Source organism: Garra rufa, chromosome 12 (genome assembly GCF_049309525.1).
Source record: "Garra rufa chromosome 12, GarRuf1.0, whole genome shotgun sequence".
In the NCBI taxonomy this organism is placed as follows: domain Eukaryota; kingdom Metazoa; phylum Chordata; class Actinopteri; order Cypriniformes; family Cyprinidae; genus Garra; species Garra rufa.
The window spans coordinates 29664585-29688699 of record NC_133372.1 but is presented as its reverse complement, the minus strand read 5'-3'; the positions used below and the strand labels follow the sequence as shown (position 1 = coordinate 29688699).

General features: G+C 33.7%; 1 protein-coding gene across 1 annotated transcript in view; it reads left to right on the top strand.

Moving 5' to 3' along the window:
• nos1apa (nitric oxide synthase 1 (neuronal) adaptor protein a) overlaps positions 1 to 24115 on the top strand; it is a 124962-nt gene that overhangs the window by 49432 nt on the left and 51415 nt on the right. The window contains exon 4 of the mRNA XM_073851509.1: positions 11873 to 11909. Within this exon, the coding sequence (XP_073707610.1) occupies positions 11873 to 11909 (37 nt within the window). The remainder of the gene's footprint in view (positions 1 to 11872; positions 11910 to 24115) is intronic.

Here is a 24115-nt window from a genome sequence, read left to right as displayed (position 1 = left end):
CTCAATGGGAGGCTTTCAGTGGAAAAGGAGAATTAAATGATCATGTCATGTTTGCCCCTAAACTGGGTACCTAAATATATCACCTTCACACTCACAATGGCAATGTTCACAGTCAGTGTTTAAGATTGACAGCCGTTTTAGTAGCAAGTGTGATTCTTTCCAACAGCCTGTTATGATCAAATTATGTCTGAATGGATGGGCAATTGAAGTCTGTCTCCGTCTGTAACTTGATGACCACGATAGTAGTAGTGATGGGTGTTTTGGTTGTTTACATACAGATCCATGTCTATAAAATAGTGGTCGACCGATATTTTTTTTTTACAGACTGTTACAGATCAAGCAGACAGATACCAATATTTATGTCTGATGTAAAAATGAAAATTAATGTCAAAATTAACAATAACAAGGGCTCTGACAAAAACATTCTTTAAATACTATAAACAAATATATATTTGTAAAATAAAGATCCTGCATTTTACATCATAATTGCATAGTATCAAGTTGTGAATCTTGAAATATGGTCATGTATAATTACTTAAATACTTTAATATGCCTATAAAATATTTATATCTAAAATATCTATTTGTAAAATAAAGATATCAACTTCATTTTCTTGATTAGCACCACAAGCAAGGCAGAAAACCATATTTTGCTGTTCTGTTGTTTTCAAGTTATAAATATGTAAATATGTCAATGTGTATTTGCTAAACCTTTTAAAATGTATCTTTAAAAATTTATAACTAAAATATTTTTTTGTAAAATAAAGATCTTGTATTTTACACCGTAATTGCACAGTATCAAGTTGTTCATAGTAAAATATGGTTATGCATAATTCCTTAAATACTATAAAATGTCTATAAAGGCAGAAAGACATATTTTGCTGCTTTTTAAGTTATAAATATTTAAATATTGTAGTGTAATTCCTAAATCTTTTTAAATATATCTTTAAATATCTATATCTAAAATATATTTTTGTAAAATAAAGATTCTGTATTTTACACTGTAATTGCGTATCAAGTTGTTAATATTTAAATATGATTATGCATAATTCCTTAAATATTTTAAAATGTCTATAAAATATCTATATTTTAAATATCTATTTATAAAATAAAAATCTCAACTTAATTTTCTTGATTAGCACCCCAAACAAGGCAGAATTTTGCCATATTTTGCTGCTGTTTTTAAGTTAGAAATATTTAAACATGGCAATGTGTAGTTCCTTAATCTTTTAAAATATATCATTAAAATATGCATATTAAAAATATGTATTTGTGATATAAAGATCCTACATTTTAGACCATAATTGCACAGTATAATGTTTATTTATTTCAAATATTTAAATATGGTCATCCGTAATTACTTATGTCTATAAAACGTCTGTTTATAAAATAAAGATCTTTTCTTTTTTATCACCCTAAACAAGGCAGAAAGACACACTATGCTATTGTTTCAAGTTATAAATATTTAAATGCTTAATTCCTTATTCTTTTAAAATATATCTTCAAAATATCTACATCTAAAATATATGTTTGTACAATAAAGTTCCTGCATTTTACACCATATTTGCATAGTATCAAGTTGTAAATCTTTAAATATGGTCATGCATAATTCCTTAATTACTTTAAAATATGTCTATAAAATATTTATATCTGAAAATATCTATTTGTAAAATAAAGATCTCAACTTCATTTTCTTGATTAGCAAGAACAAAGCAGCAAACCATATTTTTCTACTGTTTTAAGTTATAAATATTTAAACATGGCAATATGTATTTTTTTTAATTATTATTATTTCATAAACTGAGAGAGTTGGTAGTCTTAAAGGATAGATCACCCAGAAGTGAAAATTCCAATAAATTACTAACTCTCATGTCATTCCAAACCAAACCCATAAACACAAATGACTTTTTTTTTTTTTTTTTTTAAATGAAACCTGAGACGTTTCCATCCCTCCTTTGAAAGTCCGGGTAACCAAAACTTAAAAAATCTGAAACTGTTAATACAAATCTAAATGAATCGAGCGGTTGAATCCAAGTCTTGGGAAGAGATACGATTTCATATGATGCACTTTATAAGGTGAACAGATTTAATTTACATCTATATAAATGACATTCTTAACTCTGAACATAGACCACAAGAAAACAACCCACAAAGCACACAAAACTCTCAGTAAATTTGATCGTGACCACTGAGTCACTTCAGATACGAAAAGTGTGCTTTCATAACCGAGCTTTATATAAACATAATTAGTTTAGCACTCCAAACAGTACAGAAAACCATATTTTGCTCCTGTGTGAATGTAGCTGTTAGTAATGTTTTGCTTTCAGGCTCTAATTCTCCACTGAACTCAAGCGTAGTTTGCAGCAACCTTGCACAGATGTGCCCTTCTTAAAGTCTGTGATTATCTTCGGTATTTCTCCACATTATGAGACTTGCAGTAACTGGCTTTGAAATGTCAAACATGCTTAACCACCGTTAATGTGCTACATTTCATATAATCATAAAAGAAGTCAAATAAACACCCAAATGACAAGCAGATCGACATGCAGTATCTGACTTGGAATTGTAAAGAGGTTCCGGTTACTGACCAGAACAATTTAATAAATGAAACTGAGGGATTTAATTGCACTCCATTTCATTTAAGTAATTAGACAGTGGGAGGCTCAATTAACACTGGGATTAATCTTTTGATTATGCAAATTAGGACATCCAGTGTTTTGCAGATTGGAAAAATCAATGTACATTGCACAATCTACTCATTGTATTGCAGTGATAGAGCGCATCCTTATAGTAATGTATTCCAGAGTCTCTCAAGGAGAATCTAAGTGAATTTTGCGGAGCACATCCGTGTGCGTGCTGTTTGCCGACTGTGTCTGTCAAAGCCCGGATAATGAGATGTTGTGGTTAGAGTTCGAATCTTTGGATTAGTCCAAAGAAAGCAGCGGTCTGAACCCTTGTGGGGACTGTCATGCAGCTGGGACAGCAGACAAGGTCATCGTTACCTTACAGCCATTTCACACACAGCCACTGACTGTGTTCCTCTAAGCTTAGCTGTGGAGGATGCAGGACCCAATTTACCAGTCGCTGACAGACTTAATGAAAAATGAGGGGACTGCCGCACTATGTCATCAGTATTAATCTTTGCTTGCACTTACGCCCTGGTACTAAGCGTCAGGCTGATTCAAAGCTAGCAGGGAACAACTGCATTGTCACAAAATCTACTACCAATACTAAGCACAGGACTGTCTTCTGAGACTTGAAGTGAAAAGATGACAGGGAGCATGTTATAAAGCTCACAATGGCTTCAGACATGACTGGTTCCCAGCACATGACCTGACGGCTGAGATGCAGTCTTTTTCTTGTATCCACAATACTGCAGCCACCTGGAATTCGAGTATTTTAGCTAGGATTCAGTTGATCCCTGAGACTCAAGGGCATTCAGTGAAATGCGGTCAGGTTGGTGTGTCTGTAAAAAAGACAGAAGTATGGAGTATAAAGCAGACGATTTACGTGTTTTTTCATAAGTCTGTTCTTGGTTTGTGAGCAATTTGAGATGTTGTTTTTCTATACATCAAGTAAAAAAAAAAGAGATGTAGCATTTGTTAGGAGTAGTTTAAGCCCTTTGTATATTTAAGCAATTTAATTAATGCAAGAAATACCTTTCAATAAATTCAATAATAAACACAGATTAGAGATTTTTTTTTTAAGTAGTATTTCTATTTTAAGTACTGTTAGTTTATACAATTAAGGTAAAAAGTTTAAATACACCTTGCAGAATCTATAAAATGTTAATTATTTTACCAAAATAATAGGGATCGTACAAAATGCATGTTATTTTTATTTAGTACTGATATTTAACATTAAAGATGTTTACATAGCCTATAGTCCGCAAGAGAAAATAATAGTTGAATTTATAAAAATGACCCCGTTCAAAAGTTTTCATACACTTGATTTGATATGACTTGATTTTTTTAGTGATACTTGTCCTATGAGTTCTTTGTTTGTCCTGAAAAGTTAAACTACCTGTTGTTTTTCAGAAAAATCCTTCAGGCTCCACAAATTCTTTGGTTTTTCAGCATTTCTGTGTATTTGAACCCTTTCCAACAATGACTGTATGATTTTCAGATCCATCTTTTCACACTGAGGACAACTGAGGGACTGAGGGCAGCTCTTACAAAGGTTCAAATGCTCACTGGTGCTTCAGAAGGAAAAACGATGCATTATGTTCAAAAGTTTACACCCCTGACTCTTAATGCATCGTTTTTCCTTCTGAAGCATCAATAAGCATTTGAACCTTTGTGATAGTTGCGTCTGAGTCCCTCACTTGTCCTCAGTCTGAAAAGATGGATCTCAAAATCATACAGTCATTGTTGGAAAGGGTTCAAATACACAAAAATGCTGAAAAACCAAACAATTTGTGGGACCTGAAAGATATTTTTCTGAAGAACAGCAGGCAGTTTAACTGTTTAGGACAAACAAGGGACTCATGAACAGCTGTGACTTAAAAAAATAAAATAAAAATGCAAAAAACATCCCACAAGTCAACTAGAGCAAGTAACACAATGCAAATATTCACTTTGTATTTGGTGGGCACACGCCGTAATACAATAAGCTTTCAATAAAGCAACTCAACGTTTCTTCAATACTAGTTCTAAAGTGACATTTCAGAATTAGTAACAGAGGCTTATGCGCAGCTGTTAAACTGTCAGCTTGAGATTTGTATCCATGGTGGAAGGAAGTAGTTTGCACAAAAGAGTCTCGTGCCTTCGAGCTGTTTTATAAATGCTATATCACACTCATAGCCATGCAATATGGTTGTATATCGACACGCTGTTAACCACGGCCTGTGATCACAGCCGTGCTGATATACAGTCATCACACTGCTACTCGTGTGATATTGCTCATACTTGGGGTCTGTAAGATGGAATTTTTTTAAATTAATACTTTAAGGATGCATTAAGACATAAAATGTTACAAAAACAGATATTATAAAATAAATCTGCCTATCAGCATATGATAAATTATTTTTTTAAGGATCATTTGACAAGCAGTTATTTGAATTTGTAATAATGTTTCACAAGATTACCCCTTTTTTGTGTTTTTACATTATAAATTAGCTTAGTGAGCAATTTAAACTTAACTCGTATTTAGTTGAAATTGGACAAAAAGTGGGGGGAAAAGTATCATTAATGTAGTATTTCCCACAAAGGTAAAGATCTAGCTATGAATTCAGTATGTTTTCTGTTTTTGATTGATAGTTTTTTTCTTCTCCCTATGCAATTGGTAGATGTTTTATCCAAAGTGACTTTATAATGCTAATTCATTCCATGGGAATCAAACCCATGACTCAACTTGCTTGTTTTGTATCCGATTTTTTTGCCACAGTTACATTATTCAGTATGTAAGCATATATAGCAGTCTTAGGTTTGCATTTCCTAACTCTTAAAATTTCCAGTGATTACAGTGCAACTTCCCTGTAACATCAGTTTCAAAATCATACTTTTGCTGTTCATAACGTTCGGTGATCAAACCTAGCCATAAGTACACTTTAGTACCAACATCTGCTTACTGAGCAGATGTTAAAAATCAGTTTTGAATATGAAGGCATGCAATAATTTTGTTCATCAACACCTCATCTTTCCTGGACCACAGCGCTGGGATCAGTCCAATATAATAGCCAACATCTACATCAGCACTGCTGCAAAAGCCCCAGAATGCTTCATCTCCCAGGCAACATGTGATCGCAGCGTCCCCATTAGAATATGAAAAGCTTTCTCCACCGTCCTTGCTCAAGGGTATGCGTGTGAACACGTGTGCGTTTGTTTGTTTGTTTGTGTGCTGAGGACACACAAACCATTAGTGGTGTTTTATGAATGCACTTCCATTAGTGGCAGAGTATCCACACAAGCAGCCGGTAATACATGACTCCATGATTAAAACTAACTTGATCATGATGGATACCTCACATACTGGCATCTTCATGTTTATGCAAGGTTTCTAGAATTGGCAGGCATGTGTTACTCCCAAATGCATCTCTCTCCTACCGCAGAACACTTGTAGTCTCTCTTATTGTGTAGAAATATGGTTTTAGGAGACATTTGGCAAGATAGATGTGATCGTCCGTCCAGATCCAAACATTCTCTTCGCCAATATCATCGGTGAAATACTTCACGCAGTTCCCGCAAGAAGCGGAATGCATTGCAGTATGTACTCGGCGAAAAGCACATAATCTCAAGATCATAAATAATGAGTGGCTGGTTTTTGTACCTACAGGCTCTGATCAATGTGTTTATAAGTTTACTCCCTTGAAATGTTCATCGAATCCATATAGTGTGTGTGGCTGGTTGCTGGTTGAAAGAATGACCAGCATTTGAATCAAGTCACCCGTCTTAATTATAAATAAGACGGGGATCTGGCTGATCAGAACAACAAGGACTACATTCACTGTTTGTATAGCAAACACTGAAGCCTGCATGGGCAGCTGAATACCCAGTGGCAGGTTTTAATATTTCCTGGAAGTGCTTACTTTACTGCTTAAAAACAGAATTTTATGTGATGTCAGTTTTTCTTGTTCAGTTTGCATTCCTTGGGAGTCTTTGTCGTCAGAGGAAAAGTTCATATCTTGCTCTATGTACAATTTAACCGACTCAATATAATTCAGGTCCCAACACAATAAACATAAAATCATTTTTTTTTGTTTTTATACAGCCTGTCTAGTTGAGATGTACAGTTACGTTTGGGTGAAATGTTGTTTTAATATAAAAAATGTCACTACATTTGTTCAAGGGTTTATAGTTGGTAGTCCCTTATGCTCACCAAGGCAACATTTATTTGATTAAAAGATCACTTCAAGAATAAAAAATTCACCCATATGTCATCCATGATGTTCATGTCTTTCTTCAGTCGAAAATAAATAAAGGCTTTTTAGGAAAACATTCCAGGATTTTTCTCCATATAGTGGACTTCAATGGTGGCCAATGGGTTGAAGGTCCAAACTGCAGTTTCAGTGCTGCTTCAAAAGGCTTTACACAATTGCAACCAATGAATAAGGGTCTTATCTTGCGATACGACTGGCCATTTTCTAAAAAAAAAAAAGTAAGAATTATAAACATTTTAACCACAAATGCTCATCTTGCACTAGCTTGTCACATTGGAAAGGTCACACGTGACGTAGGCAGAAGTACCGATGCGGTGTTTACAAAGTGAATGTGCAAAGAAAGTAGTGTTCATTTCGTCAACGAAAACTATGATGAAAAATGTTCATTGACGAGCTTTTTTCCATGACTATGACGAGAGGAAGACGAGACTGAAAATTGCAGTTTGGACCTTCAACCTGTTGAACCTGATTGAAGTCCACTATATAAAGAAAAATTCTAGAATGTTTTCCTCAAAAACCTTAATTTTTAATTCTTTTCGACTGAAGAAAGACATGAACAGTAAATTCTGAGTGAATTTTAAATCAGGAGTGAACTAATGCTTTGACAATATGTGACCCTGGACCACAAAACCAGTCTTAAGTCGCTGGGGTATATTTGTAGCAATAGCCAAAAATACATTGTATGGGTCAAAATTATTGATTTTTCTTTTATGCCAAAAATCATTAGGAAATTAAGTAAAGATCATGTTCCATGAAGATTTTTTGTAAAATTCCTAATGTAAACATATCAAAATGTAATTTTTGATTAGTAATATGCATTGTTAAGAACTTAATGTGGACAACTTTAAAGGTGATTTTCTCAGTATTTTGATTTATTTGCACCCTCAGATTCCAGATTTTCAAATAGATGTATCTCGGCCAAATATTGTCCTATCCTAACAAACCTAACGTCAATAGAAAGCTTATTTATTGAGCTTTCATATGATGTATACATCTCAGTTTTGTAAAATTTAACCTTATGACTGGTTTTGTGGTCCAGGGTCACATATGTGAGTACATGTTCTTGTGAATGACCTTCCCACCCAAGTTGTGATCATTTAAAAAAAACTGATTTATGTTGTAGAATTTGGGAATAATCCAGTTTCCTAGCACATACTTTGACAAACAGCCTTTTGGAACAACCTTCATGGTCCTAAAACACACACTCGGCCACAAATCCTGCCTCTATATTCACCCTTTGAGGCCTGCATTGGCCTCATGCTTTAAAAGGAGCAGTTTCAGAATGTAGACCACCAGAGTAGCTTCAATATTCCTCAGATTCTCCCACTGTAGCATCGGTTAAAATGGCCAATGAAAATGCAAAAAAGCTCATTCTAAATGCCATCTCATGCCTCCTTAATACCTATTTTATTAGCTTCTTATTCTCATGCTGTAGCAGCGAACCATAATTGGGTGGGTGTTAGAGAAAAATCTTATCATGTAAGCCATACCTCTACTGCTTGACTTCTTTTTTTATTACAAAGCAGAGACTATTCTTTTTTTCTTTTTTTTTCAGATAATGAGTGTTGCTGTGGTGATGCTGTTTCACTTTATTTGTTTAATTTAATGTCCCCCACACATTAACCTGATTAAGCAGTATTTCAGTTTTTTTGCTCTGTTCCAAGTTCGCTTTTCGTTCATCCGTTATGGATCATCTGATGACGAGCGGTCAGACAGACAGTTCTTTACACCTGGTACTGACACGCATCTCAAATGTGATCGCTTGTGATCGGGTTTCGAAGGAAGGGCCCTTAGGACAGCGGTTGATTGACAGACGATCATGTCTGAGATTCTTCAGGATAGCTTTGCCTTGCACTGCAAGAGCTATGTGATATTTGATGCATGCATTTCTACATGTATACAGTTGAAGTCAAAAGTTTACGTACAGCTTGAAGAATCTGCAAAAGTTTAATTATTTTACCAAATAAAACAGATCATGCAAAATGCATGTTATTTTTTTATGTAGTACTGACCTTATTATAAGATATTTAACATAAAAGGCATTTACATGTAGTCCACAACAGAAAATAATAGTTGAATTTATAAAAAATGACCCTGTTCAAAAGTTTACATACACTTGATTCTTAATACTGTGTTACCTGAATGATCCACAGGTGTGTGTGTGTGTGTGTGTGTGTGTGTGTGTGTGTGTGTGTGTGTGTGTGTGTGTGTGACATATCAGGACACAAATGTGTGTAATAACATGGGTATGACATAGGTATTACAAGGAGAGGGTGACTTATGAGGACATTGCCCATGTCCCCACTTTTCAAAAGGCTTATAAATCATACAGAATACGTTTTTTTGAGAATGTAAAGATATGCACAGTCTCCTGTGAGGGCTAGGTTTAGGTGTAGGGAAGGTGTAGGGTGATAGCAAATATCGTTTGTACAGTATAAAAACCATTACGTCTATGGAATGTCCCCACAATTCACAAAAACAAATGTGTGTGTGTGTGTGTGTGTGTGTGTGTGTGTGTGTGTGTGTGTGTGTGTTTGTGTGTTTGTTTTGTTTTAAACAGTTAAACTGTCCGCTGTTCTTCAGAAAATCCTTCAGGTCCCACAGATTCATTTGTTTTTCAGCATTTTTGTGTATTTGAACCATTTCCAACAATGACTGTATGATTTTGAGATCCATCTTTTCACACTGAGGACAACTGAGGGACTCGTATGCAACTATTACAGAAGGTTCAAATGCTTACTGATACTTCAGAAGGAAACACGATGCATTACGAGCCAGGGGTGTAAACTTTTGAACGGAATGAGGATGTGTATATTTCTCTTGTTTTGCCTAAATATATATTTTTTTCATTTAGTACTGCCCTTTAAAAGCTACAGAAGATAATTACATGTTCCCCAAAATAAGTTACATTTACCCTGATCTTTAAATTCAAAAAGTTTTCACCCCCCTTAATACATAGTTTTTCCTTCTGGAGCATCAGTGAGTGTTTGAAACTTCTGTAATAGTTGCATATGAGTCACTCAGTTGTGATGGATCTCAAAATCATACAAATGCTAAAAAAACAAAGAATCTGTGGGACTTGAAGGATTTTTCTGATGAACAGCGGGTAGTTTAACTGTTCAGGACAAAACAAGTGGACACGTGGATCTTTTAGGTAACAGACTTTTGAACAGGGTCATTTTTATAAATTCAACTATTTTTGTGTCATGTGGACTATATGTAAATGTCTTTTGTGTGAAAAATCTTATTCAGGTGAGTACTAAATAAATAAAATGATCATGCATTTTGTATGATCGCTCTTATTTTGGTAAAATAATTATCATTTTGCAGATTCTGCAAGGTGTAAACTTTTGACATCAACTGTATATGCTTTCAGTTAGTGGAACCAGTTTACATCTATATCTATAGTCCACTTGTAATCAGATTAAAACTAAATGCATGTAAATATAACTGGGAAATCTGTCTGGATCAAATTCTAGGAAATCTGACTTAATCAAAGTCCATTTACCCAGTAGTTAAATAGGGAAAGGGTGTGAAGACCAGGTTATGGATGGTGGCAGTTTGATTTTAGTGTAAATGCAGTAATTAGGCAGTCACTCTTCTGTATGCGCTAGTGCATTTGATGTTATTTCCTGTTCAGTGCACATGGCATTGCTGTCAAATGTTGTTCTAAGCACACCCTGATAACAGTATTATTATCCAGATTGTTTCCTACACCGTATGACCAATGAAACCTTTGATCACACTGAAGTTAGTCAATGCAGCTACAACTTCAGTTCAAAGAGATACAATTTCCTTTGTTTTTCCCTGCATTAACTGCATTTTTCTACTTTGCTGAAATGGAAGCTTGTGCATTTTTAGTTTGATGTTGTTATGCAAAACGATTTCTGGTGTCCAGTTTCTAATTAGTAGCTACCGTTCAAAAGCTTGGGGTCAGTAAGATATTTATTTACTTATTTACTTAAAAGAAATTAGTTCATAAGGATAGTTCACCCAAAAATGAAAATTACTCATCCTCATGTCGTTCCAAACCCTTAAGACCTTTGTTCATCTTTAGAACAAAAATTAAGATATTTTGATGAAATTTGAGAGCTTTCTGAACATGCATAGACAGCAATGGGACTACTACGTTCAAGTCCCTGAAAGGTAGTAAGGACATCGATAAAATAGTTGTGTGACATCAGTGTTTCAACCGTAATGAAACCGTTATGAAGCTGCGAGAATACTTTTTGTACACCAAGAAAACAAAAATAACAAGTTTATTCGACAATTCCTCTCTTCTGTGTCAGTATTCGACACACATTCACAACACTACCTCTCTCCTTACTACCTTTCTAGGCCTTAAATGTGTCAGTTGCGTTGCTGTCCATGCAGGGTCCAAAAGCTCTCGGATTTCATCAAAAAAATCCTACTTTGTGTTCTTAAATGGCATGAGGCTTAAATGACATGAGGGTGAGTAATGACAGAATTTTAGGTATTTTTAGGAATTTTTTGGTGTTAAAATTCCAACTTGATCTCATGACGATAACATAGCTGTGGAAACTTTTTCACAGGCATGAAATACGTACCACCACATACGTTTCGTGACATATTCAATGTGAAATGTCCTCTGAGTGGCTCTAAAAGAATGTTCTTTTTTTCCTAGGAACAGATGAACGTACATATAGTACATTTTATGTGACGTTGGTTTTTGTACGCGTCACCGCAGTTCTGACTTGAAATGTCTTTTGAGTGGCACTATATCTCCAGTGCTCCATGACGTTTTAAAATAACATACCATCTGCACTACACCTAAACCTACCCGATAGTATGAACAAAAGCGAATGTGACGTAAAAACGCAATTGCAAGTATGCCGTTTTAGCTTGTTTTTCGCTCTCTCATCTTTTAGCTTTTTCATCGTGAGTCACGTTTTTTACAAGATTCGTACCCAAGGATTCCACATCCTAAGTCCTATTTCGTGCCGGCTGAGCTACCGCGCAAGTTATGTCCGGAAAGCGAAACAAATGGAGCTGTAATCATAACTGTGTACGAAAACGTTTACTTCCTCACTGTTTTACCACCTCTAGTGTTGGAAACTGCAGTGATATGTACTTACTAGTACGTATTTCACATTTTACGGAAAAGTTCCTACAGGTGCGTTTTCGTCATGAGATCAGCTGGCATAACTCTTGTATGAAGCATATGGTTCTGGTTTTAAATCCTGATTGGATGAGACTTGTCTGAAGTTGTACTAAAAGTGATGTATGCAAACCGATGACTACATCTTAAATTGAATTCTGTATTAATGTGCCAAGTTGCATAATGCTTGGCAACTATATACAGTTTAGCTAATGAACTGAATTACTTGGCAGAAGAATTGTTTATTTCGGTTCTTTCTATTAATTTACTTACTGAATGTTGGTTTGTTATAGGGCCAGTCAGGGCTGTGATTCTTTCATATAGCTTTAACTGTGGTAAAATGTACTGCACTAGTCTGTTCATGAGATGTCATTTTAACATCTCTGTCTAGACTGACATCCAGTTTCCTGTTTTGGTAGTAATATGTACAGATGTGCATGTGTACTCACAGTAAGTGTACACATTTACAAAGTACTACGTGTCTGCAAACTGGCAGGAACTGTGTGAAGCTTTGCGTTTGATTTCTGTACAGCAATGCATAACCCAGCATGAGCTGTTGAAGAGTCGGCAATGTAGTATTTCCCAAAAGCGTTCTTTTATGTAGTTCACTTTCCCCAGACTTTTTTTTTCGAAATCCTGCTACTCTTTATCAGTTAAGTGTGCAGGAAAGATTGTAAGCCCTTCTGGGAAATCTTTTTCCATACTGACACAAGGGTCTAGTTGTCTGTGTCTTATTAAAGTTCTGACTTGTTTCCATCTAGAAGTTGATCATTTAATCATTTCCTTCAGTGATTCCTGCCTCTTCTCAAACTTTCGCAAACTAGAAAAGTATAGACATTTTTCCACGAGTAACTTTCTGTAAGTAGGCCTTTCTTATACTTCTAATTATTTTTTCATATGTAGAAATACATTTTTGATTGCTGCAATGATGTGCATTCAAGTTTATCAAAGCTTTCAGTGGATTGGAGTTTTACTATTCCAATAAGAGACATGAATGTCAGATGAATTTGGTTAGCTTTGTGGGTAAAGTGGGTTTTATATTTCTTCATCCTTTCCTACTAAAATGCTTGCTACGGATGTGGAAATGCAGATAATCGAACCTGATGTGTTTTTTTTTTTAATAAACTTTTGTTTGTTTGTTTATTTATTCAGTTTATCAAAAAATCCATTAGCAAAGTAGCTGTCTTTGAACAGATATTTAGGTATTGTGTTTAATGGATGAATATTTACTGAGTAATCCATTAATTTTTTGAAGGGGGTTAAAATTGAAATTTTCACCTGAGATTTGGAGCCAAATTAGAGGGGGTTAAAAGTGACTTCAGAAAGTATCAGCATCATAATGTTGTTTTTACACAGAGATTGGTAGGTCTATTAGTAAAATCTGTTTACTTTACCAATCTTTGTTACATTATGTGCCAATGGTGACCATTTAAAAATGGGGGAAAAGCACTTTTCAAGTTTTTATTTCCAAAGTTTGCATGCCTGTAACTCAATAAGTACTAAAGATATCTTAACGCCATTTTACATATTGGGTCTTAACAAACTTTCCTTTTGCCGTTTTCATTTTTAGGGCTCTATATGGTTCGGTCCCAGACATATTGGAATTTCAATATGGCTCCAGGAATAAATGGTCAAATTGTACACATTTTCACTGGTCAAGACACTGTTCTTCAGACACAAGTTCTTCAGACATTCTGCTTTAAATACAGTAATTATCAGCTGTGTACAAAGTGACCAACAATTGGTTTTCAACTACTGAAAATGGATAAAGTTCAACATCTGAATATGAAGCTTCATTGAGATGCCCATATCTCTGGGACTGAATGATATAGGCCCTTGAAAAAGAAGATTCCGAAAGAAAAGTTTATTGAAAACTAATATCTACAGTCATATTGTGACATCCTTAATACTTATTGAGTTGGGGCATTGTATCATAAAAAGATACCAGTAAGAAAGTTTAAGACCCAGTATCTAAAAGCGCATTATGATATCTTTAATAGTTAGAGGCATGCAAACTTCAGAGAAACAAGTAGAAAAATGCTGTTTTCTATTTTTGAATGGTCACCATTGGCACACACCGCAACAAAGATTGCTAAAGTCAAAATGTTTTACTAACAGACCTACCAATCTCTGTGTAAAAATAACATTATGATGCTGCTATCTTTCAAAAGTAAATTTTACCCCCAAAAAATTTGAGCCAGAGAAGTTTTTGAATATTGGAAAATTGGGAATGACCCAACAGTTCAAAATATTGACAACTTTTATTCGTTGAAATTTTAAAAAGGTAGATATTTTTTATAGCGTATTCTTTTGAAGTGTCTCTTTCTCAAGACTTGACTATTTTGAATTCTTAATTATAATATAATATATATAATTCTAATTATAATTTTGTAACCAGAAAATAAACAGTTTTAAGATGTTCCTTTGTTTTTATTTATTTTTTAATGATCCAATTATAGCAGAATTGTGACTTGTAATGATACAGATCAACTTGTAATGATCCCTTTTTCTTTTTTAAAGCAGAACATAATTCTTAACTTTATTTTATTTTATTTGTTTATTTTATTTATTTATTTTTATATGATCATAATATAGCAGAGTTGTGACTCTAAATTATATAGAAATATTTGTGGGTTGTTGTTTTTTTTTTGTTGTTTTTATATGCTCCAGTTATAGCAAACTTGTGACTTGAAATGATACAGAAATATTTAAGATTCTTCATGTAGATGTTTTTTCAAGCAGTTTTAAACTTTTTTTTTTTTTATATGATCCTAATATAGCAGATTTGTGACTCAAAATGATACAGAAATGTTTTTGATTCATGTTTTTTCTTCACTTTTTTTTAAAGCAGAACCTAATTCTAAACTGTTTTGTTTTATTTTATTTTATTTTATTTTATAGATCTACCAGATGGAAAAATGGATTAGTAAACCTATTATTTAAGAACTGATTGTGTGTAAAGTGTGAATATCTGCAAAATTATTGGTCTGTTTCTGCAAGAATAATGTTGCATGTAGGGATGCTCATTTCGGTTAATTTTCCTGACCGACAACCGCTGCTCGTTATCCGAACATTAACCGTTAACTGATAAAATTAGAATAATAAATTAGTTTAAAATAAAAATAGAATGCACGAGTATCTGTGATGATACATTAAAAATACAAACAAATGTTTTATTTTAACGTGCAAACAGCAGCATACAGAGCAACAACAAAAACTGTATTGACATATACTTAAATTATCACGCATCAGCAGCGGTTCTGAGAACAGAGAAAATCTGAATGAAAAAAAAAAGAATAATATAAATAGGCCTACACTAAATATGTATAAATGAAATAACTACCTAATAAAGATGACAAAACTAAAACACACTGAATCCTTTTAGGCGCTTTGAAGAACTGTACCGGTCTTATTCTTCTCGTCGGACATAAAAATATATAGCAGGCCAGCCAATACCTCAGTGTGCCTAGTTTTTAACATGTCCACATGCTGTACGGATAGGCAGGACCGCTGCCTGTTAACTGTTAGATCCGCGAAAAAAACACCATCACAAAAACCCTTTCAATTTGCGGTTCGGGACTTCCATCCACTGTCATATGCGTGAGGACTGAAGAGAAGCGCGTGTTTTACAGCGTTCAGCAATAGCCAATCACAGACATGTATGTTAATTTGATTATCACTGTGGCCAATCACAGGAGGCTATGTTACAATCCACTCACCAACCAAAGTGCCGGTTTCAGATTTGCTGACTTCTACACTTTCGCGAACTCTCTTATTAAAACAAAGAAAGTGTTGGCATTATATAAATAAGAGATTAATTGTGCAGTGTAAAGGTTATTTTATTACTTTTTAATAAGTTTATGAGATTGTGATGAACTACTCTAGGATGAGTGATAGCTTTCCAGTGATTGTAACGGGAGCGCCTATTGCGCACTTTCTAGACTATAATTCATTCAGAATTTGAATACATTCACTCACGGATTCACTCTCTGATAACCCAATAACGCCACTTGCCATTGCGTTGCATATACTACATCAGTTTACTAAGTAAAGGTGAAGCAAAATATGTCTGTACAGCCACACTGCGCGTGAGTAAACGGATAACTTACAAATAGCATTATTTCTTTCACCATGCAGCAAACGTAAAAAAAAAAAAAAAAAAAAACAATAGAAAAAAAACCCTTTTAAACCGTTTAACTGATAGTAATAATCGGTTAAAATTCTTACTGTCGGTTAACGGTTAAACGGTCAATATGAGCATCCCTAGTTGCATGTTGTCTCTCAGAAACATATAGAATGACTATTAGAAGGGTACAGTGGGTTTGAATTGCAAATGCCTCTTGTGGAATGACCTTGGTGCTCTTCAAAACTCTGAACTTATTCAGCAGACATTTTCATCAGCAGAGTAGACGAGGGAAGGCCAGAAGGAAAACTGCTGACACATTGGCTGATTGGAATAGTTTTTTTTTTTTGTGCCATGCAGTCTTTCTTTTACCACTTATGCAAGTGTGGCTTTAGGACTGTGGCATATTGAGGAATTCTATTGTTAATAAAAGTTCAGTTTCATTGAAAGTCATAGACTATGCTATCCATTCCATATTGCTTTATTTTAAAATACTTATTTCTTGCTAAAAAAAAACTTTTTTTGGCAACATCCTGACAGCTAATCCGGTGTGAGAGAAGGTCTGAACGGCTGTTATTATTGTATGTTCCTTGAGGAAAGTCACAGATGAATGCTATCAATTTGTGTGCCAGACGGATACGTAATTTCCTCCGCTCTGTACCCGCACTCCCATTTGCGTAAACCTCATCGCACAGCACATTTAGCTTGTAGCACTGCATCCGATATTCCATGAATACATAAAAGGTCCAGCACATTGGTCTTCTAAATGAGCCTCCGGAGGCCATGCGGGGTGTGAGGTGTGTGGCTAATGAAATGTGCCGAGCACGTCCTCTGTTTGTGTGTGATTACTGTCGGAATGCTCTGAATGGCTGTTGATAAAGCAGAAGCGGAGGCAGATTTGCCTTTGGCAAGGCTTATTGCGTAGACAGTGGGTTGTCTGTTTTTCTTTATTTAGTGTTAAACTCAATTACAAGAGGCTTGGGAAGTCATAAGCTAGAACTTTTTAGTAGAGATTGTCCATGAGAATCCAGTTACACCTCTAGAACATTATTATTTGAGACTTTGCTGGTTTAGGCCTAACCTGAAGGGATGCACATAAAACATCCAAATATCCCACACAGTTTGATCCTTAGCCAAGCTTGAAGAAGTTTAACTGAGCAGCTCGTACAGTACATGGGGTCGGCAACGTCATCTTCACTTGGGTGAATTCAGTAATGCGAGTGTTGAACTCTGGAAAGGCAAGATGTTGAAGCTTGAGGCTCTCGTTTTATTTGCATAGTTACTTTTTTGATAGACTGAAGCATATTTTGATGGGATGTGAAGTCTTGAACTCCTCTAGGACTCTTTACTCATGAAAAGATTTGAAGTGAGACCAGTTTCAGTTTTAGATTTTTAAATCAAAGACAAACGTTAAACTTTTTTGTGTGTGTGTCTAGGAGTTTTTTATTTATTTTCTTCTTTTTTATTTGTTGTTTCTTTATTTTTTTCCATGAATATAGTCGTGGTAGCTGGCATAGAGCTTTATTATGAACAATTAATAATTTAGTAGGTGAGTTAGGTATATGAAGTTTTAGTATACAGTAATGGCAAATTTTGATTTTGTGTTTAACACACAGTAGTGTCTAAGACCACATTAAAAATGTATTTTTTATTATTTAAACCAGAAAATATTTTTTATTTACTTATTGATTAATTAATTCATTAGTTTGATTTATTTTTAAATGATCACATTAAAGGTTGTATCAGCGATTTCTAGCCTGAAACATAAAGTGTCAATTTCAGCTGACCTTTCATCACGATCCGCTCGCTGCCTGCCCCATAAATTGTCTGTGAAAAAACCGCGTCTCTCTGGTCAGCCTAGGGTCCGAGATATGGCAAAAAAACAATCGGCACTACCAACCTTTCCACAGATAAACAAACAGTGTTCCAACCAATCAGCGTCAGGGGTTTGGTGTTGTGGACTTTCGCTCCGCCTCCCTCACATCCCTGCACCAGTAGGAAAGTCCACAACACCAAACCCCTGACGCTGATTGGTTGGAACACTGTTTGTTTCTCTGTGGAATAGTTAACAGCGTCGATAGTTTTTTTTGGCATATCTCGGACCCTAGGCTGACCAGAGAGACGCGGTTTTTTCACAGACAATTTATGGGGCAGGCAGCGAGCGGATCGTGAAGAAAGGTGAGCTGAAATTGACACTTTATGTTTTAGGCTAGAAATCGCTGATACAACCTTTAAAGTTGTGACATTAAAATAGTACAGAAATGTTTAAGATTCTGCACTTTTTGTATTTAATTATGAAAAAAATATTTTGATTATATTTATATATTTTAAATAGTCAAATAAAGCAAAGAAACACCATTTCTTCATAATAATGTTATTGAACCAGAAAATAAACAGTTTTAAGCTTTTCATTTTTTTTTATTTTTTTTTTATGATCCAATTAAAGCAGAAATGCGACTTGAAATATTTATCATTCTTCGTTTTTTTCCTTCCTTTTTCCTTTTTATTTTCTAATTTTATTTTATTTTTGTATGCTCCAGTTATAGCAAAGTTGTGACTTGAAATGATACAGAAATATTTAAGATTCTTAATTTAGATGCATTTTCAAGCAGAACATAAACAGTTATATGATCCAGTTATAGCAGAATAGTGGCTTAAAATGAAACAGAAATATATTTTTTTTAAATTAGAACATACAGTTTTACACTTTTTATATATATATATATATATATATATATATATATATATATATATATATATATATATATCCAATCATAGCAGAATAGTGACTAGAAAAGTTTTGACTTGAAATGATATCAAAATATTTAAGATTCTTAATATAGCTGTTTTTTTTCCAAGCAGTTAAACTTTTTCATTTATTTTTATATATTACAATTATTGCAGAGTTCTGACTTGAAATTATACAGAAATATTTATGATTCTTCATATATCTTCATATTTATGATTTATGATTTTAGCAGATCAAAATTATAAACTTTCCCGGTTTATTTTATTTAGGTTTTTTTTTTGTTTATATGCTCCAGTTATTGCAAAGTTTTGACTTGAAATGATACAGAAATATTTAAGATTCTACACATTTATTAGCTCACATGAAATAAACAAATTTGTTTCACGGACCATATGAATTGTACACCTCATTGGAATGTTTCTTAAATCATGTTCATCAGGTGGTTTTTTGTTTGTTTTTTTTATTCAAAATGTCATCAAATTTTTTGGTGATAATTGTATTTGTCTTTCTTTCTATTAAAATTGCAAGCTTTTTTATTGGCCCAGCCGTTGAAGCCCCCCCCCCCCTTGTTTTTACTTAAAAGATGCTTGAGATGCTTGAAGTGTGTGACACCATTTGTCTTATGAAGGAGACAGTTGTGTGTGCTTGCAGATTTCCAGGAGCAGAGAGAGGTCTCATTAGATGTGTCAGTGGGAGCTCAGAGGAATGGACGGATGGCTCTTAATTATTGACCCGCTTGGCAGCTTACGACACTGAGATTGAGATTCCTCTCGCCTTCCTCTGTCTTTACTGCCCTGTCACTGCGTACCAGACACATCCATTCAGAGTCCATCAAAGCTGCTGAAGGAAATACAAAAGCGATTACTGTACAAACTCATATATTCCTCTTAAAGAATAGACATTTAAAAGTGATATATTGTTTTGCCTTTACAGTGAACAGACCTCATGATTAAAATCGTAAAATAGTTGTTTTTTTGTTTTTTTTTTATTATATTTTTATCAGAACAAGGTACATTGAAAGCATTCAGTATTAGAAACACTGTCAAAGGCATTCATTTTTCGTTTTTTACCCACAAAATCAAATCCAACAGAAAACTGAACAAAACAAAACAAAGAGAAAAATAAATAAATAAAATACAATAAAATAAAATAAAAATTCCCAAAAAGAGAGAAAATAAGAGATACAAAAGTGTTTTGGGGACGAAGATGAGGGCTCAGAGTTGGAGGAGTACATTCTTCTCGATATAAATTATTAAAGGATCCCATGTTTTGTAAAATGTTCTAGTTGATCCTTTGAGAAAGTATTTAATTTTTTCGGTTTTTAGAAATGACATTATATCACTAAGCCATAGTGACAGTTTAGGTGCCATTGGTGATTTCCATTCTAAAACAATTCTTCTTCTAGCTATTAATGTTGCAAATGCCAGGGCATTTTCTTTTTCTTTAGTTATGTGAATATCGTCACTTGGGACACCAAACAAAGCCATTATTGAAAATAGTTGTTTTTTTTAACCGACCCATATCCTTTCCCGCACCCCAACTGTGTTTCAGTCTGGTTGCCATTAATATTTGGTCTTTGACTGATTAATGTGGCTGTGTTGTTTATATATAAATAAAAAGTTATAATATAACAAATAAAAAGTTATTTTTATTTTATTTTTTATTTTATTTTATTTGTGCACTAAACAAATACTTAAGTGCATAAACTATACTTGAGCTATTTTATTTTATTTTATTTTATTTTATTTTATTTTATTTGTGCACCAAACAAATACTTAAGTGCATAAACTATACTTGAGCTATTTTCTTTATTTTATTATTTTTTTTATCTTATTTGATCTTATTCTATTTTATTTTAGATCAGTGCACCCAACAAATACTTGAGTGCATAAACTATACTTGAGCTATTTTCTTTATTATTTTATTTTATTTTATTTTATTTTATTTTATTTTATTTTATTTTATTTTATTTTATTTTATTTTATTTTATTTTATTTTATTTTATTTTATTTTATTTTATTTTATTTTATTTTATTTTAGATCAGTGCACCCAACAAATACTTGAGTGCATAAACTATACTTCAGCTATTTTATTTTATTTTATTTTATTTTATTTTATTTGTGCACCAAACAAATACTTAAGTGCATAAACTATACTTGAGCTATTTTCTTTATTATTTTATTTTATTTTATTTTATTTTATTTTAGATCAATGCACCCAACAAATACTTGAGTGCATAAACTATACTTCAGCTATTTTATTTTATTTTATTTTATTTTATTTTATTTTATTTTATTTTATTTTATTTTATTTTATTTTATTTTATTTTATTTTATTTTATTTTATTTTATTTTATTTTATTTTATTTTATATCAGTGCACCCAACCAATACTTGAGTGCATAAACTATACTTGATTTTTATTTATTTTTTTGTCTGCAATAACAAAGATGCTGCATAAACTGACAATAATTTAAGTATTGTCATTCAAAATTACTGTTGATGAAAATATAATGAGAGGAAAAATAACATGGCAGTATATTAACACATTAATAAAATCTTTCTTTGTTCCAATATAGTTTTTAACAGGTCTTTGTCAGTTTGCAGATTGTTATTAGCTGTTGTTTAATTTTGAAATAATTTTCCTCTGTTGTAATTCTGCCATTTACATGCAGTTATGAAATACTGACTAAACGGATGAGATTTTCGTTCTTGAATCTTGAATTGACTTGTTCAGGATTTCAGTATTATGTTAAAGTTTAGGTTAAACTTGTCTGGTGTGACTGTAGTGAATGTTTTTGTTCACAACAGATTTGAACTCAGGTCTCCCATTGTGCTGGAGTACATGCATTTCACGTCTCTGACCTGTCTTGATGTTTTATCGTGGCCATCTGCTCACCCTATTCTCTCCCAGTTTCACGTGTGTGTGTGTGTGTGTGTGTGTGTGTGTGTGTGTGTGTGTGTGTGTGTGTGTGCGCCAATGCCAGTTCAGGTTTGTTGGATGCAGAAGGACTATGAGTGAATGTCAGTTAATAGTCTTTTCATTTCTTATCTTTCATTGTACCTACATTAATGATTGCAGTTTGAATATGGAAATCATACAATAAAAGGCCTTTTCATTTTACAGTTCTAGTGATAGCACAGAGAGAACAGGAAATGTTGACAAGAATTGAAGGGAACGATATCAGGAAATGACACAAATCAAACCTGAACTCCCATTGCCTCCATGGGAATGTGTCAGAACTTGTGCTAACTCTTAAAGCCCCCGCAAACTTAGACATTTTCTAGTCAGCTAGTGTGTTTAGAGCCGTGTGCTGGAAAGGCTTGTGCTGTTGTTATGCCTTCCTAATGAAAAGTTTAAATAGCTGTGTCAGCGCAAGACCTCTTTCCCTCGTTTGCTGTCAGGAACGTCTCTCTCTCTCCCTTTCATTGTTTTACTTTCTCCCATGCTTCTGTACAACAGCCAAGTCAGGAAAGTCAGCCTAAGCTTAAAATCTCTCATCTGTTTGGTGGCACATGGTAAAAAGCACAGTTAGAAAAATAAAAGGATGTGGGTTTTTTCAGTAGTGAACTGGCAAGCTACTGTATTTGTTTTAATGAACAATTGTGTTTAAATTTTATGTTTGTTAGTTCTCAAGTGCTCAGCTTTTTTCGAATGTAACATGTCAGCTCAGCAGTATGCTGATGTTCAACATAAGCCTTCATTTAGCTTTCAGCTTCTTCCGTTTCTACATTTCTTGCCATTTTTTTCCCTGTCGCTTCCATTTTATCACCTCATTCGTCTTTTTCATCTACAAATGTATAACAGAGGTCTGCTATGTGATCTAAGCCTGAAGGGACCCAACAGTGCAGGATTCAGCTTAGATTTGTTTTGAGAGTGCTGTTGGTTTTTTATTTATTTATTTATTTTTTAAAGGGCACCTATTTATCCCCCTTTTTACAAGAGGTAAAATTAGTCTTGGGTGTCCTCAGAATGTGAAGTTTCAACTCAGTTCAAAATACCCCACAGATTATTTATTATAACATCTGAAAAATGCCATATGAGCTGCATATTCCCACCCTATCTTCAGAATAGGGCATTGCGTACAGTTGAGGTCAAAAGTTTACATCCCCCTTTCAAAATCTGCAAAATGTTAATTGTTTTAGTAAGATATTTCACATAAAAGATTTTTACATATAGTCCACAAGAGAAAATAATAGGTAAATTTATAAAAATGACCCCTTTCAAAAGTTTACATCCCCCTTGATTCTTAATACGCTGTTCTTCAGAAAAATCCTTGAGGTCCCACAAATTCTTTGGTTTTCCAGCATTTTTGTGTATTTGAACCCTTTCCAACAATGACTGTATGATTAAGAGCAGGGGTGAAAACTTTTGAACAGAATGGAGATGTGTAAATTTTCTTATGTTGCCTAAATATCATTTTTTTTTTTCATTTAGTACTGCCCTTCAGAGGCTACAGACAAAATAAGTTACATTTTCCCTGATCTTCAAAAGTTTCCGGCTCCGGCTCTTAATGCATGTTTTTTCCTTCTGAAGCATCAGATTGTCTTCAGTGTGACAAGATGGATCTCAAAATCATAGTCATTGTTGGAAAGGGTTCAAATACACAAAAATGTTGGAAAACCATAAAATTGGTGGGACCTGAAGGATTTTTCTGAAGAACAGTAGGCTGTTTGATCATGCTAAATGAAGGCAGTAATGATTCTGCTTTGAAATCACAGGAATAAATTACATTTTTAAATAGATTTAAATAGAAAACAAAACAGTTATTTTAAATAGTAAAAATATTTCAAAAATAGTACTGTTTTTTTTCTGTACTCAAAAAAAAAAAAAAATGCAGGATTGGTGAGCAAAAAAAAACTTCTTTAAAAAAACATTAAAAATCTTACTGTTCAAAAACTTTTGACTGGTAGTGTCCTCAGCAAGGCTGCATTTATAAGTTTAGAAATAAAGTAAAAACTGTAATATGGTGAAATACTATTATGATTTAAAACAGTTTTCAATTTGTAATATGTTAAACACTAATTTATTCCTTTTATTTATAAACCAAAAATGCTAGAATATCTCTAGTAGACCTAAAATACAGACTTATGACCTGTAAATATATATAGTCATACCTCGTAGTAGAGAAATTAATCATTCAAGATGCTGCTTGTTGAACCTTAACTGTTCTAATCTACTACAATCATACCAAAGTGAGCAATTTTATATTCATGAGCTCATTTTGTGCAATCATAGAAATTAGGCA